This window comes from Pithys albifrons, chromosome 10 (assembly GCF_047495875.1).
Source record: "Pithys albifrons albifrons isolate INPA30051 chromosome 10, PitAlb_v1, whole genome shotgun sequence".
In the NCBI taxonomy this organism is placed as follows: Eukaryota; Metazoa; Chordata; class Aves; order Passeriformes; family Thamnophilidae; genus Pithys; species Pithys albifrons.
Genome location: NC_092467.1, coordinates 27,237,858 through 27,255,794, shown reverse-complemented (window position 1 = coordinate 27,255,794; position 17,937 = coordinate 27,237,858). Strand labels below are relative to the sequence as shown.

Genomic DNA, 17,937 nt, shown 5'->3' with positions numbered 1-17,937 from the left:
CTGTGTATCTTGAAAGTTCCTTGGAAATCTGGGTAAATCACTGCCTGTCTGCTTTTTTAGTTTGAAAAATTGTCTTTTAGGCACATTTTGGGGGAGGCAATGTGGTTGTGTTGCTTCTTCCATTCCTTTACATTCTCATTCAGTGCTGCCTTAAGAAGGTGATACTGTAACAGGGCTGCTTTCTGAGTGTGATCTCATTTTTAACAGATGGCACTGCCTGCCCACCAGTACTGACAGCACTAAGTACTCACGAAAATCAAGGCCACCTCGTTCAGCAGTCTAATATTAAGCACTGATTTAAAAAAAAAAATCCTGGTCAAAGTATTAATGCTGCAGCAGGTTGCAGAGGCAGAGGACAGAGAACACAGACCTGGGTCCTGCCCTGAAAATCTTGACATCAGCAGTACATGCAATGTTAGCAGGAAGACAGTCATACACATTTTTAGACATGTAATTTTATTGCAATTTGGGGCTGGTTTCATGCAAATTGTACTTGGAACTGTCTTAATAAATAACAGTAACATACTTTAAATCTTCAAAAATCACATTTTTGTTCTCATAGTTTTCTTCTTTGGCCAGTCCTATTTTTATATGTAGTCTATGTATCTAATGTATCTTCACAGCTTTTTTAATTGTGTCTTTTAACAGTATTTTAGTTTATTTATAGTAAATTTCTTGCATATATTTCTTTTCACTCTGAACTGCCATTAAGGGTCTGGTCTACTGCAAATGGTCAATTACTTTCTGCAAAAGGAAGGCAATTTGACAAGTGCATTTAAAGAAATACTTTTACTGCCTTTTAATTTATACCCTTTAAGGAAGCAATTGGCCACTTGACAATTATTCTCTCATTCAATTTTTTTTCCAAGGCTTTCTGCCAAATGATTAAATTACGTATCCCATCGTGCATTAACTGTAGACCTAATAATATGTGTTATAAAGAAGGATTTATTTTAATTAGTTGTCTGGTGGGCTGTTATTAAGGAATGAATAAAAATTATTTTGTCATTGAGATAAAAAGCACAGCTATGGATCTGGAGCACTATGACACATCTTGAAGTTCTAGAAGAAATAAAAGGAAAAGCTTTCTGTCCTTTTCTTCTGTGGCTGGCATTGCACCCAAAATGGTTATTTTTCTTCCCCCAGGCTATCAGGCTCTCTCTTGAGCAGTCTTTGCCTCCTGAACCAAAGGAGGAGAGCACAGAGTCTGTCAGCAAACTGCGTATTCGGACGCCCAGCGGAGAGTTCTTTGAGCGCCGTTTCCTGGCCAGCAGCAAGCTGCAGGTTGTCTTTGATTTTGTAGCTTCCAAGGGATATCCTTGGGAGGAGTACAAGCTGCTGGGCACCTTTCCGAGGAGAGATGTGAGTAAATATCCCTTTCAGGAATAAATACCACTGCTTCTTAGTCCTGCATGTTAGATGGCCAGTGTGTTATGGCACAGAAGGTAAGATATGCCTGAATATGTGAGATGCTGCCAAGCCGTGAGTGAGCCCAGTGCTGTCAGGTGTTACATACACACTTGTGTTGTGAAATCTGCCTCCACTGACATTGTAGATGGTCCTCCATTTCTGAAACAAGTTGTGGACTGTATTTGATGAAAACTGCTTGAACATGCCGAGCCAGCTTCGCTCACATCCTGTTCTGGAGGAAGCTCCATCAATACTAGCACACTGTTGAGGTCTGTTATGGGCTGGTACTTCTGATCTTTCTGGTTTAGCCATTTTGATGCAACTTTATGTTATGAATAAGTCTCAGTGTCAGATAGTATCCAGTTATGAACTAATCAGTACATTCCAATAAATATTTCATCCACTTGCTACATAATCACAATAGATAGTAATTTTTATCTCCTAACTCGAAATTCTAATGATGCACCTGCTGTGACTGATTTTCAGAATCAATACTTCTCACTGCTTACAAAAGCCAACTAAATTCTGTTGATAAATCAACAGACATTTTTGTGCTGGCTACCAAGTTTCTTTGAAAATATACCTGTGTCTTCTGCTCTATTACAAATTAGCTTTCATTTCTTATTTAGCCACTCTTAAGCAAAGGTAAAAATCAGTAGGTCCAATTGTGCAGCAATCACCTGGGGCCCTGCATAAAAGGCAGAGGGAAAGGGCACTGTAGAGATGGGTGAATTCAGCAGCTTTTTGGCCATAATGCCTCAGCACTGCAAAGGAGTGGAGGCAGCTCTGGACCAGCTGGGGTTTTGTTTGCTGGAGGCATCTCCAGGTCACTGGTTAAGCCATTTTTCACGAAAGGAGTTCAGTAATTTGGGTTGCTCTTCCATTTTGTTTCCCATCACTGCCCCTGGAGGAGGTTCAGTGGGAAGAAGCCACTAACTAACATGTTTGCAATAGTCTGTTAAAGATACCTCTTGATTTATCATCTTGTTTGTACTCCAAAGGGGAAGAAACTAATGTCCTTAGCAAGCTTAGAGCCTTGAGAGTGGATGTGATTTCTGACCAGTTTTGGGCATAACTCTGAACAGCTTTTCTTCTGCATTATCTAAAATTGAGAATCTCAATCAGTCAGACTGAAAAGTAGCATTTAAGGAATATCATTAATTACTGATTAACTTTACTCCTTAAGCATGTAGTATCATTTCCACTGGAAATGACTAAAAAGTAAAAGTCATCTATGTTTCCAGGATTATTTTTCATTCAATTCATTTGACAGAAGAAGAACATAGTTTTACAGTCTAGACAATGAATTTGTGTGTTTTAAATATTCTGCAAGTAATTTCTTGCTACCTGTAAGTGATTTCTATTGTGGTACATATGTAATATAAAAACCCTACAGATATATTGCTCTAACTTTTACCATATTTTTTCACTTTACACTGTTTTTTTCTGTACTTAATCACATCATCATCATTATTAATTTTAGTCCTCTGTAACAAACTCAAAAATTGATCAGCTGAATCACATAAGAACGAGTTGAAAAAGGAGTAGAAAAGAAAAATTACCTCTAGATTAGAACAGGCTGATACTGTCAGTAGATCTGTGAAACTAGCAGGGATAAAATGCTGAGGCAGAAGAAAGAAGAATTTAATGGCAGGGTGCAGAGCTGTCAGTCTGTTGCATGGGAAGCAAAGACCCTGCCATCATTTTTCGATGATTCCAACCTAATAATGCCATGTATGAGGAGTCCCATAAATGATTCATGCTGATTGACTCAGTGGCCATGTATGAATCTGGTTGTCATTGTGACCACCAGAGCTACAACAGACAAAAAATATTCCCCAGGGGTTTGCTAACCACTGAGAAATATAAATGACATCTGTCATATTCCCCAGGTTTGGAAAGTTGGAAGGGTACCACTCCATAGACAGATTTAAAAAAATAAATATATGTCCTTGATGAATGCCTTGGAAGTACAGTGACTGTATATTCATTGCCTTGGACTTCATGATATGTAGTCCATTAAAAATACACTGTAAGTTGTCAAGACCCTTCTGCTATATCATATGTATCACAAACATCAATTGGAATCTGTGCAACAAGAACAGAGTACTTGAGATGCTTGTGCTCCAGAAAACAATAGCATTTGAAATGTCTGTGTTTAAACTATACATAATAGTTTTTTAAAAATGCATTTGAAAGCATCAGAATTACTTTGCTGGAGTTTTGGTGCAACAAGATGAAAACATGTCTTCTAGAGTTAGGGTTTGGGTTTTTTTTCTAGCCTGATCTGTTTTGCAATAACAAACACACCCCCAAAAGTGTTCCCATCTTATCAAAACAAGGGCATTATCTTCAACCAAATCAACATTTTCTTGTAATAAACTGGTTAGAGCATTTTTACCTGCTTTTCAAAACCATCAGTCCTGATACAATCTTGTTGAAGTATTTTTACTTCTTTGGTAAATAAAAATTCATTAGTTCTTAGTCCTGTGTTCCAGTTGCTTACACAGATATCCTTAGCTAACTTAAAGTTGGTATCATAACCCTACTGTAAATACAAACTTCTACACATGAGTAAATACACAGATTAACCTTTTCCAGACACTACTTGTAGATTTTAAAGCAGCAGTGACATTCCAAAGCAGTTAAGCACATGCAGTGACTTGTTATTGGGTCTTTGTCACTGACTGTGTTGTTCTTTCCACTGGCACTGAAATTAGATATTAACCACATCCTCTCTCAGTACCTCAAGCACAGCAGCACTACATGTTGTACCAACAGAGTGTGTCAGAGTGAACCTGGGCCAGCAGGTGACTTGTCCCTCTAACTGAAAGCACTTGGGAAGCACACCTTTCATAGTGAAAAGCTGTCTTGTATGTTCTTTGTATTATTCTTAAATACACCTGCAAAGGCTTTGTGGTGGAAGCAAATGTGTGTGCCACTATGTGTGCTGATTTCAGAATTATAGTTCCCTTTTTTCCAGAAGTCCACTGAACTATAACAAAAAGAGCTTACCCCAAGCATATTAGTGTGCCCAGTCAAGCTTCTAGTTCAGTATTTCTTCTGTGTCCCTTTCTCAAACTCTGTTTTTGGCAGTTCTCTGCCAGCTGTGAGATTCACCTTCTCCCAGTTCCCCAGAGACTTCCAGATGATCAGTTCCTCATGTAGCTCGGTGGGGGAAATCTGCAAAAGTCTTTCTAAAACCCCTATCAAATATGCAGTGGGCATTTCATCACACTTAGGCAAGAAGCTGAAGTGTACCAGTTCTAGCTGAAACTGTAAGAGGAATGTGCAGAAATTTCCCCAAACTGGGCTTCAGCCACCCTACTAGGATTAGTATTGAATGCTTTATGGTGTCTCTCAGAAAGGGAGATCCCGACATGCCTTCTCCTTTTAAAGGCTATTTTTGAATGACTGAATGTATTAATTTCTTAAGAATTATAATTTCTTCTGCTCATTTCTCCTTAAGGTGGAGCATTAGTTATGTATTTGAGAGTCTGCCTTCTGCAGACATGGTATTAGAGACTTAAGCTCTTTATTTACTGTATCTGGAAGCCTTGGTAAGCCAAGACTTCTACAGTATTTCACATTTTATTTTTCTGAGCCACAGCTTAGGATCAGGTGGCAGTTAAGTCACTTAAGGTTATTTAAATGCATCTAAAATGTTGCTTAATAATTCAGAACCAGTTTGCTCTGTTTAGAGTATTAAGATTTTTTAAATCCTTTTAATTAACTAATTTCAACAGCAGTTTAAATAAACAGAAACAAAAGATCTGTCTCCCTTGAAAGGGCAGAAAATAAATTTAACTCAAATTGCATGTCAATTTAAATTAGGTATGATCAGGATTTCGGTAAATTTAGGGCCAGAAAATTCTTGATAATTATATGGGAGTATAGAATTCCAAACCCAAATGGGATCATTCATTCCTGTGCCCTGGCAGGAGTAATTCCTCTTTGATGCTCACAGTGGTGAAAATAATGTCACAGGATAGCAAGTTTATCAGCACTTGGCACACAGAGTCCTCTGAGCAGGGAATTATCCTCTGATGTTCTCAGAAAGGTAATGTTAGATCATGATCCCTATATTGTGATGCCTGGTAGTTTGAGAATTTTGTGTATCAGTTCTGGCAGCTGTTCTTGTAAGGATTATTCTGCATTTCACCCAGTGCAAACTACTTCCTTCAAATAACCTTGTTTTCAAATCATTAGGGCATGTTTAAACTCTCTAAATAGTTCATTAAAGAGTTTCATGTCCAGGACCATCCTGGGCTCTTAACGTTCTTCCCCCTAATCATCATATGGATAGAAAAAGGGAAGAGAGATATTACTGTGAGAAAGGATTTGTGCAGTGTCGTGGTTATATCAAATAGCACTTGCAGTAATTTCATGTAAATCAAGAACATAGCTTGAATATCTGTCTTATAGCAGACAAGATTTTCAGATGAATGAAATATCTTTCTGGTATGTTCAAAGCATTTTGACAATTACATGTGGTTCATATGATTTTTCCAGGCATTTAAGTTACTGATATTTATCTTTCCTGCTACATAAAGTAGTAGATATCTCTTTTAATTCACATAATTAAATCTTTTAGGTCAGTATAGATCTGATGGTGTCATGTGTTTACTCTGATCTAGTTTACACAAGGCCACAGCCACCTACAAAGGTAGATGTTCCTCCTCTTGTCATTCGCAGTGTCCTTAAGTCAATACTACCTGCCCCTGTCTTTCCTCTCTTTTCAAGATACATTGTTATTTTATTTATTCAAGCAGTTAAGTTTTGTGTAGTTAAGACACTGAGAAGTTGCCTAAGCAAATTGGCCATACCAGACTGGCATATTCCCATGCCTCTCTTTGAAACATGATTTCTGACAGTTCTTCTTGCTGACTTGTAACAGCAGAATGATTGGACGAATGAACCTTGAGTGCAAGAGGTATGGACCACACATCACTGCAGCCAGAACGCTGAAGCATTTGTAAATCCAAGGTTTTCCTGCTTTTAACAAATTTTAACTTTTAACAAGTATGTTGCTTACAAATAATAGTGTTGCAGTCTTTTGTTTAGCGCCTATAAAAAGGAGTAGGTGATACTCTTGCCCTGTTGAAGTCAATGGCAGCCCTTTACAGAATATTGAGTATATTTTGCTTCTTGAAATGCCATGTTTGCTTTTGTGGAAGCATAATTTCCATAAAGGTAGTCAAAAATGCTGAAAGTATTATGGAAAGATTTTTCACAATATTTTCTTCCAGAAGAGACAGACTTTTCAGACCCACTGTCTTTACATCAGTAACTGTGATAGCCAAAGAGAAAGATTAAAAGCCTTTTCATGTATCAAGTCACTGAAAGGAGATCCCATCTCATAGATGTAAGTTTATTCTAAAAAATAAATAGAATTACATTCTATAGATCCATATAGTTTCTGATCTCTTGCAGGAACTCTATTCGAATACAGGGAATGTTTAACCAATTTGAGGAAGTAGGTGTGCATTTCAGAGGAGCTCTTTTACCCAAGGCTCTCTGCAGTAAGCCGGCATTCACCGCAGTGCTGAATGCTCAGTGCACCCGCGAACCCTGCGCTGAATCATCCTCATTAGTTACCCAGTGACTAATGCCAACCGTGTGATTAATATATTCCACCCAACATCCCTTCAGTGCACATCCCTCGCGCCCAAAGTGTTCTTTTATTCAGCACTGCCCCATTTTACAAAACATTTATTTGAGGAGAGACGTGTTATTGTTTTGCAGGAAGACGCCTTAGTTAAGCTGCAGAGCTTTGCTCTTGCATATGACTTTATCCAGCACCAATTGGGCCTATAAAGTTTTGTACTTTTTCCCCAGAATTTATGCTTAGTGTCAACTTTGTGGACTTTTTTTGACCCTTGTAGCAAGAAAATGTAATGATAAAATACAAGTAAAGAGCCTTCATAATAGTATGATACTAAGAATGCTGTGTCTGGTTACCAGAAAATTTAATGATCTCCTGCTGTTTTGGTAATTGCATAAGTAATGCATCAGACTAAATCACCAAAGCAGTCCTAGGCACTCTCTGTATTCCATTTACCTATCTACCAATCACAATGTTATACTGTAGATATCATTGTGGTATCTGAACATCTTAATCCTTTGAACTTGTGATTAAAATCCTTTTGGATTGTTTTTTCTTGCAATTATAATTAAGTGCACATGAATCCAATCCTGGGGGGGACTGTGTTCCCATCCACTCCCCTTTGGGATGTTCGCAAAGCGGAGTTCTACTGTTCATTTGGAGCACTAAATGTATTTTTATGTTTTCAAACTTCCAGAGGAGGTGGCTGTTTGGTTCATGTCAGCTCTTTATCAGTCTCCACAGTGAAAGCTGTAGTATTTCTGGGGAGGTGATCTTTCTTCTCTGTAGCTAGCACATTTTAAAATCATTAAATACATGGATAATTGTTAGTTCCCTGTAAGCACACAAGTGACTGCAGAATGTTTAACATACAAATGCTCTCATCTGTAAGGGCCAGTACTTAAAACCTTTTCTCTGCTCAGCAAGAAAAATGAAGGTAGATACTGTGAAGGAGCAGGTGATGGAGCTCTTCTGCCTGCAGGTCCTGGGTCAGGAAAAGACACGGTCCAGGGTGTTCTGTTGGGTTCTCTTTTTCCAAGAAACCACACAAAGAATTCCTAAATGAATCAAAGGTTTCAAACCAGAAGGAGTGAAGGGAGGAAAGCAGGCAATGTAAGGAGGTCTTTACAGCACCTTCCTCTTCCCTCAAAGTCGGAGTCGTTGGCACTGAGGAGACCAGTGTTGTCCTAGTCAGTACCTTGCAGGTGACTCCTCTGACTGACTCCAACTTCATCTTCCTGCTCTCAAGACAACTTGTTTAATACTTTAATGCCATCAGTGCCGCCATGTGAAAAAAAGTCACATTACTAATTGAAATGCTTTTGTGTTTTCATTTCTGACAAAATCAAAAAGCGTGTGGGTTATTATGTCATTGAAAATGAGCTGTTTGGAAGGCTAGAGGGAGATGCAGCCTTCTAGTAGTGATTTTTTTCAGTGAGATTAGTTCTTGGCAATAAATATAAAATATTCAGTGATGTTAGTAACTGCATGTATTTTGGCTGTATTTTAGGGGAATGCTGATCTCTAAACAAAATTTCTGATTTTGAGCTAAAAGGAAGCTCAGAACTCTTCAGGTGGAGCTGCTGTACACAGCACTTCCTAAGGTCTTATATATGACACTAAATAAATGACAGTTTTATATTTCTTTTATTACCCACTGTTAAAAAATCATAGGATTTGGGTAAATATCTGGTACTTTTTAAAAACATAATTAACAATGGAACTTTATTTTGTTTTTACACAAGAACCATTAGTGTTTGTGGGGGTTTTAAGCTTTGGTTTACAAATATTAAGGTGTTTTTCCCAATTAAAAAACGAAGTTTTCATGTGGAATCATGAATTCATAATGCTGAATTTTTAAAAATCACCAGACAGTTCACTATAAGTTCACTATAGGTGTCACTATACAAATATAGCAACACTGGGCTTGGGCTTATCCTTGTTATCTACACTGCCCTGTCCTTATATATTAGAAAACAGAAGAGAACACAGTTACTGTCTTAATTTAATGTCAAAAAAGCCAATTAATGTAAGAGAGGTTAATAAGCCTTCAGTTATTAAAATCTATGCAGCAAATTATTTTTATATGAATTATGTTAAGACAATGAAACTTTACAGTGTATAAGGGTTGGTGGCATCTTGGGTATCTGGGAGCACTGACCAGCTTTTCCAAAGGAAGAGTGGGAAACTCAAAGTAGAGGATACAGCATCACAATTTTCTGTTTTATCAGCAGCGGTTACTTTGCTTAGTAAATGTATTTTTAAATATGTTGTAAGAAAACCTGTTCAAAGAAGTGAGGCAGTAGGAGTGTGATGTATCTGGATTAAAGCTTTGTATTTGGAACAAGACTACAAGTCTTTTACTATGACATATTTTTCCTTGTTTGTGACGGCTTTCTTCAATTCAGATGTAAATTATCTCCAAGTTTATTCAACTAAGCCCAATCTAATTGCATATACTTCTGTAAAGTAACCCTACTTTTGTTGCTCAAGTTGAGTGTATTATCTGTGTAACCCAGAGATACTTCAATAGGTAGAAAGGATTCACTGTATTTGTTTGTGTGTCACTCCGAAAATATAGTTTTTTAAACAGATCTGGTACTTTACCAGGTGTGCCTTTAAGTAATTTCTATTGCATTTATACTTTAGGAGGATTAGGAAAGAGAGTAAAAGAACTCTTTGTCTGTTGGGTTCATTAAATGTATTCATGCGTGTGTAAGTGGTATAGAGGCTGTGCTGGTCGGGAATCAGATCCTTGGCCTAGGGTGGAGAGAAAGGTGAAGGGTGTGATATTTACTGCTTGTGTAAGTGTCATAATAATTGTGTATTCCATTCTTTATTTTTAAATTACCTTCCTGGGCATTAAGCCATTTTTTTGTATTTATCTTTTCCCTGCAGAGCTAGGGAGGGTAAGGAACCACACCTTTGAAATGGTGAAAGTACAGCTGCTCAGGATGTGAATGTGTAACAGAACAGATAGATCAGCAAAGGTGAAGACAGAAATAATGCAGAAATAATTCAAGAAGAAAGAAGACTTTGCTATAAAAAATGTATTAAAATGTTGTTTAAATCAGTATTAATTTTTTACTATTTGGTTATTTTGAAACCCAATGAATTTATTCAGAATAAAGTATAAGTAGCTACTACTTTCTTAGAGGAGAAGTACAAGAGCTAACACTACGACCCTTTGCATTTGTGCAGTCATAAATCACTTGAACTTCAAAGTGCCTTAGAAGTACTTCAGCTAGCTAGTGCTTAGTTGAAATAATTACCACAGGAGTCATTTAAAGAAATACTTATTCAAATAATAACTTCTCTGTGCACCAAAACAACATTGGTTATATAATGAAGCTCAAAGCTGTAGCTCCAGTGCACCAAAGCCTAAGGTCCTGTAAAGCTGCATCCATAGCTCGAAGAAAAGTGTTGTTTTACAACTGCACCCTATTTCAGTGAAAGTGAAACCTTTCACAGCTCAGTGGCAAGATCTAACACTGACAGAAGTGTGGTTCTGGTAGCACCTCTGGTCATGTTGCTAGGAGTCTTCCCTGAAGGGAGGGGAGTGTTAAAGTTCGCATAGAAAGTCATTTGCCTGAAGATAAAATCTTCTGGGGTGCTATCTCTGTGTGCCTTGGGACAACCCTCTGTGCACCTGCATGTTATTCTACAGAATTCTGTGAGCTGGAATATCAGTAATTTTGCTGTCACTTGTTTTATACTCTCTTAGCTTCTGAGCATTTCATTATAATGTAAAGTACTTGCCTTAGCAAACTCGCTGAAGATCATCAACTGGTATCACCAACCATACAACTGGTAGAAAGTCAGTTATTGCAGGACTTGGAGAGACAGATAAACACATGCTTTTAGCATTTGTTGAGGCCTTCAACAAATGCTGAGTGCTTAACTTGATGAATTTTGCAACCTTAATCAAGAAAGCATTGATTTCCCCACATAGATAAGTCTCATTGAGTTCAACAGGATCAAATCAGATTCAGTGTATAAACGTGTACTTAAATGCTTTCCTGTGTAGTTGCTAACAGCATAGAGGAAATTTTTAAATAATAAAGGTGTAGGGATTTGGGACAATGTAACTTATATTTGAAAAGTGTGTCCTGCAATGGCATCACAGCAAAGGGGTGCCAGCCCTGAAGCTGGCTCCAGAGTTGAAAAAGGTCCACAGATACAGCTTTGAAGGTATTGTATACTTCGGAATATGAAACAATACACATAAATGTAAGTGAATGAAATTCAGTAGAACACTGCATTGAACACACCTTTGTGGGCCACAGCTCTTACAGGATCCTTGGATCTCTATTATAGATAATTCTTTGGTTTCTAATTCTGCTTTAAAATACTATAAGTTAAAAGTGAATCTTAGGTCTTCTATTTCATATATTTACAAGAGAAATAATTTCTTTTGTTAGGAGGGGTGTTCACTAATAAGGCTTCTATTCTTTGTAGTAAACAACATATTTACAAGCCACAAATAACAAAGTAGAAGCTGCAGAAGGGTTGTGGTGTGATAATTAAGTACAATGGCGACCCATATGAACAGAAAATGCCAAGGAGCTAAAACAAAGCAACAACAGCTTTGTTTGTTGACAGATGTAGGAGCCATATTGTTAGTTAATTGGGTAATGGTGTAAACATTTGCAAACTCTGCTGTCCCTCAGTGAATTAAGCTGCACACTGAAATTATGGTGCAAAGCTGCACAGTCCTTGTGCTGCAGGTACTCCAGGAGTTTTCCAGCTAACCTGAGTGTGGAGGCACCGAGGAAGGGACATCGTGCATTGTTATTATCTAAGGCACTTGAAGTTTGCAAACCTTAAACTAGAACATGTATCGTGAATAATGCTCAAGTGAGTGACAGGTTTCCATATGGTTACAGTCTGGAAGGTTGTGTTCAGTGCCTGGGCTTGCTTTTCAGATTTGATTTGATTTTATCCAAATGTAGAAGAGACTTGTTAAGTCTTTCCTGGATTTTCTTGGGACAAAAAAAACAATCAACCAACCAACCAAGCAAAACCTACAAAAGACAACCAAACCAAACCAAATGGTTGCAGGATTTGAAAACAGAGGGTCTAATTTAACACAGGCTTGAACTGAAAAGAAGGAAAATTGCTTCTTTCAGGTGCCTGGTACCTCAGATACTGTGAGTGGCACAGATCTCTCTTTGCCTCTCTCCCTGTGCCTATGTGCAATAACAGACTGTAGCAGAATGCCAAAACGTTAAAAAATGCAACAAGATGCTTAATTAGCATACTCCTGTAATCACAAACTTAAATGCACTACTTTGGCTGTTTTTTACATAACAGGTTTGCTTTCGAAGATAATAACCTTTCAATAATTTAAGCAGCATCTGTGCAGGAATGCATAATTGGACTGTAGATAATAGGAATCTAAAATTGAGTCTGGCTTTTATAAATTATTTTTCTCTTCAGATATTTAGCAATAGCTCACTGTGGTACATGAAGTTTAAGAAAATATGTTTTGGGGAATGAAAATAACGCATCTGTTTGTTTTTTTGAGTTTGGTTTGGCTTTTTTAATTCTGTCATTTTTTAAAAATTCTGCTGCAGTCAGGTGAAATTACACTGATTTCGGTGGGCTTAGGAAGTGATAAGCTTTGAATGTTTGTTTAAATAATAAATTTCCTCTAATTATTCAATAAGACAATAGAAATGATAGAAATGCAAATATATTTTAAGTTTGCTTGATTTAGTTGGGGGGAGAGAAAGAGAAGCAATACTGGTTTTGTTAATAGATAACAGGATTAGCAAGTTATGCTTTTAAGAAAAATTACATTATTATTTCTTATAAATTCATAGTATTTGGTTTGCTTGACCCTAGTGTTTTCAAAAAAGCAGTGGCATGCTGTGATCATAGATGAAACAAATGTAACTGTGGGAAAAAATGTTTATTGGCATGCATTTGCATTTATACTTACAGACTAAGACTAACAATTATTCTCAAGCAAAGTTCTGATAACTGGTGTGCTCACACAGCAAAAGAAACTAAACCAGAATTACCAGGAAAGATAAGTTTGAAAATGGAAGGAAAATATTTGAGAAAATGATAAAATTAAAAGAAAAAACGTTGATCTTTCTTCATGGAGTTTTGCAGCATGGAGTTTTCAGCTTTTTCTGAAGGATGTCGTGGCATTGGCCCGTGAACTTGAACATATCAAGGACACTGGGAGCCATGTCATTAATTTGTCTATATAAGTTATTACATTATGCAATATTTAAAATTCAGTTTTATTTCCATAGAAAAGACTTATCCTATAGGCAGTAGTCTGGCTTCTAAATAGAATCCTGAACACAAAAGTTTCTTGATGACTCTGAACTGAGAATTGCTTATGTGCCTCAAGTGAAAGTCAGAAATGGGATACTTAGGATGTTGAACAGCTTTCAGGGTCCAAATGTTGAAGAATTTTGGCTATAATGGTGCAGATAATGTCTGTCTTGTTATTTTCCAAATGGCAGTATTTCCAAACTGCACTCTCAGTGGAGCTCTCCTGTATGCCCACCGGCACAAGTGATTGCCTAAATACCTTTACAACTCCAACAAGGAGTCAAAATTCTGGGAAACAATCTTGTAACACAAGTGTGCACACCTTGAAGTCTACAGAAATTATGTATAGAGACACAGTACTTGTAATGTGTGTGTATATATATGTATACACACACACACACACACATGCACAGCAAGTGGTACCTCAGCAACTGGTTGAGGTGCAGTCTCCCCATGCAGTGACCTGATTCAGCACCTCACACCCAGTGAAAGGAGGAGGGCTCTGCTTCCTCCTGCTTCTTGCTTGTGCTTTTGCTGCTCACCTTGCACTGGATTTGGTGCTGACTAGACCAGTGTGTTCACCAATTAGACTCACTGGCATGACAAGAAAATAACCAAAGAACTAAAAGTGGACATTTTTCTTCCAGCCTGGGATCACTGAGGAGGCTGATAAAGTGTCAAAGTTCACCATGTGACTTGGAGCAAGAAAGGGAGTAGGAAAATTAAGGCAGAATAAGTTTCCTCTTTCAATGGAGAGATCATGTTGGATTGGCTAAACTGCTTGCACCATCAGTTCCTTTTACGTCTTAGAATACTTATCTAGGATTACAATTTTAGTTTTCATCTTAACTCACGTGTCCTTCCAAAAGTTCTTAACTTACGACAAAAAATGGTTCATGCATTAGTTTGTGGTAGAGAACAAGACCTTCTTGGATTGTCAGAGATTCTGTTTATTATTATTCTACTTATTGTTGTTGTTATGAAATAATACTAATAACAACAACAGAAAATACAATATGTATCTCTTAATCTGCATCCTGGAAAATCACACTCAAAATTTAAATTATCACTGATGAAAGGACTGAAGAATCTTCCCAGTGAAAATGTGTGATGTAAAGATAAACAATTCAAAAAAGTCTGCTTACACATATCTTTGTGTTTGTATCTTTACAGGTGACCCAGCTGGATCCAAATAAATCATTACTGGAGGTAAAACTGTATCCTCAAGAAACCCTTTTCCTAGAGGCAAAAGAATAGCCCAAACCAGATTGTAGGACTAATCATCCTTTGATAAGCCAGAGGCACAGCATCGAAAGGAAGACTCCTATCAAAGCCACCTTGTACTGTCATCCAGCTCAGTTCCATGTCACAAATTTGCCTCTTGCAAGAATCCTGAAAAATTGAAAAAAACATAGCTACTTAAAGTTTCACATACATGAGTATATGTTTCCAACCTCATTTAAATGAGCAGAGGATAAAGTTCTGCTATGAACACTGAACATTATGATTCTGTGGCTCACTTATCATCCAGCTTTTGTTATAATTAATGCACTGTTAAAATGTGAGTGATTGTTAAGTAGAATTTTTACTCCTCAAATGCCCCTTTTTCACCAAGAAATCTTGGACATTTCTGCCTGTACTTTTGACACTAGAATGCTGTATATTTGATATCTCACTGAGCCAGTGCTCTCATATATATGCATTTTATTTCTGTGTTTGAATTTCTACTTTGCCAACTAATTTAAAAAGGCAGAAAAAAATAATGGGACATTCTCAGCCATGAAAATTTAACAGTATTATAGTAGAAAGCATATAATTTTTGTTAGTACTTTCTGACTTCTTTGATAAGATGTAAGGTTTTGTTTGGAGAATATAGTTTGACATATATGCAAGATATTTATTTACTGGTTCTGCTTTGGGTCTCAGTTCAGATTCAGTTTAGGAAGTATTTTCCAGTACATTGCAGTGTGAAACTGCTTATTGCATGATGTGAATATTTAAATAACATAAGAAATGGCCAGTACCAGAAACCTGGTATCTTGCCAACACTTCAGGAATCAGCTGATATTGAATATCAGCTGTTAAAAACCTTTCAAATACCAGAAACAAAAGTTCTTTATTTCTCATTGTGAAAGAAAGGGCAGTTCCCATTTTAGCAGTTTTCCTTCATTCTGGCTCTCGGTTGTCTCCCATTACTCTGCTGGTTTAAAGCACCTTGTTTGGTTCCTCAAACAATGGGTATTTTAAGGGGTGGTGTAATAAGAAATCTGCCTTATTGTTGCACACTTTAGACATTTTAACAATACATTATTGATCCCGTCTCAAATTAAAGAAATCCTAGTTCTCTTGTCTGAAATGTAGGCACCAGCTACCTGCTCTCTGGTGTGGAAAAATCTGGTACTTTAAATTTCTCAACCACAGAATGAGCATACTGAGTCTAAGATCATAACATGCAGTTGATGCCAAACATGCATCAAAACTGGCTTAGGGGTGTTTTTTTTCTTTTTTGTTTTTTCTTGTTTATTAGTTTAATCTCTGGGCTTACAGGATAGTGCACAATAGCACTACAGATTCATCTGCTAATCAGATTTCTTTTAAAGCCTGGCACATTGTTTTCCACCTCTGTTTATATGTCATTCATTGTGTGTATCGTAGCTAAATGAGTTCTGATTTGAAAATTTTGTACTAAGCAAAAACCAGTTGCACACATCTTTTAGTCTTTCTTTTTTTCTCTGGAAGGATGGTGATATGAAATTAAATGTATGCCTATTATTAGGGTGTTAGTGACGCTGATATATTGTTACCTTTACCAAAAATGCAAATTTCTGAGCGGGGAAAGCCTTATTCTACCTTTTATAATTCTGTAATTAGTGAATGCTACACCAGATACTTTTGGAAGTGAAGTATCTATGACAAACGAAAGGTTTGGAAGTGTAAGCAAATCCTAATAATTTGCAGTTCACAAATAAAAGAATTCATAGCCAATAGAATGATAAATGTATGTGTAATGGAAAGCTGAATGCAGACCCTTCATTCTGAGCTTTTGTTTTCTTTAAAAAATATCCACTGTGTTTATTAAATAAGAAATTAACATGGGTTGCAAATTGGGGTGATGCTGTTTCTACAAACAATCACAGTAACACATACAGCAGGATTTTAAAGTGATGCATATCTTTTTTTCCTTCTAAGCTGGCTATTGAGGAAATTAATTACTGCTACACGAAGCAAAGCAACCTTTCAGCTGACTTGTTTATATTAATCTGTTCTGTTTAATTTCTGTTTGATCTCATCAGGCTGTTTTCTCTCACTCAACTTTATTTCTGTATTTTGACTATATATTCTTTACTTTGATACTAGTTTTATAAAGTTATTAAATGTGGCTTGAATATTTGTTGAACTTGTTGAAGTCAGTATTCCCAGGGTTGTTTGGCCTGTTCTTTTCTAAACTCTTACTATTTTTCCCTCATTTTGTTCATATTGCAAAATACACTGTCATTATCAAAATGTTCTAGTGATAATTAACTGGAAGTGTTCGAAGTGGCAGCATTACTGCCTTCAGATATAAAGATACTGAGATCAGTATACAGGGATCATTCTGCCACAAGGTAAACAAGTGTATCACTCTTTAAATAAAACATTTATGGTTTTGGTCCTTAAATACTTTGGGCCTGATTTCAAGAAGCAACCATGTTGAGTCACCTTTCCCTCAATGCAAACCAATCCTTTTGTAGAAACATTAATATTCTATGCCCCATTTTCTGCTCTCCTAAACTAAGTTGTTCGCTTCACATGCTCTGCTGGCACAGATAATCCTCTAGTCAGTCTAACTTCATAAATCAGTATTACCCTAAAACTGTAACATTGTTGCCACAGAGCATAACTCTGATTCTGCCTTTTTATTTTCAGGTTCTTCACATTAATGGATTACCATTATCATGATTAATGCATTAGTCTTAAGGAATTACTGTTAATGAAAGGCATCCTGTGTGATGTGTTGGCTTTCGTTACTGGCCTTTGGAGCGTGGGGGTGAAGGTGGGGCGTGCTCTGGCTTGGGGAGAAACCTGCCTGCTGACAGTGGTGTTTGAAATCATTCTTAGAGAACATGCAGAACCCAAGTGTTGGCTCTGTACTCTCTGCATATGCACTCTTCAGTGGGAGTGCTGAGGGAGTTTCCAGTGGAGCTGTATTGGGGGGTTTGCATATTTTTTTTAATGTAGCAGAAAAGGACTTTGATCTTCATAAACTGTACCTACTTGGTGACATTAGAAACTTAAAATAAATTTTCAATTACAGTAATATTTCTCCTAAAAATTCATATGATTTTACTCTTCCAAATGTGGGGAAAAAATCAAATTGCCATGACCCAAGTTGACAGGACTGAAGCATTTCATTATCCAGGCCTTGTGTCCAGACTCCTAAACAATGCACAGGAAGATTTTGGTGCCTTAAAATGGGGTCCACAGCAAGCCCAAAACACTCAAGTAGGTCTCTCTACATGTGAAGTGCCACTACCAGACAGAACTAAATCCTGCTTGGAACAGTGAGTAGGAAATGCTAAAGATGGAGATGTCATGTGTGTGCCATTCCTCCCTGGAGCAAAGGCTTCCAGCTCCTCTGTCCTGGGTGCATC

The 17,937-nt window shown here is 37.2% G+C and overlaps 1 protein-coding gene across 1 annotated transcript in view; it reads left to right on the top strand.

The window, feature by feature from the left end:
• Positions 1-16,402, top strand: part of FAF1 (Fas associated factor 1) — a 155,094-nt gene extending 138,692 nt beyond the window's left edge. The window contains exons 18-19 of the mRNA XM_071565184.1: positions 1,147-1,362; positions 14,480-16,402. Of these exons, the coding sequence (XP_071421285.1) occupies positions 1,147-1,362; positions 14,480-14,563 (300 nt within the window). The 3' untranslated portion in view covers positions 14,564-16,402. The remainder of the gene's footprint in view (positions 1-1,146; positions 1,363-14,479) is intronic.
• Positions 16,403-17,937: the final 1,535 nt, after the last annotated feature.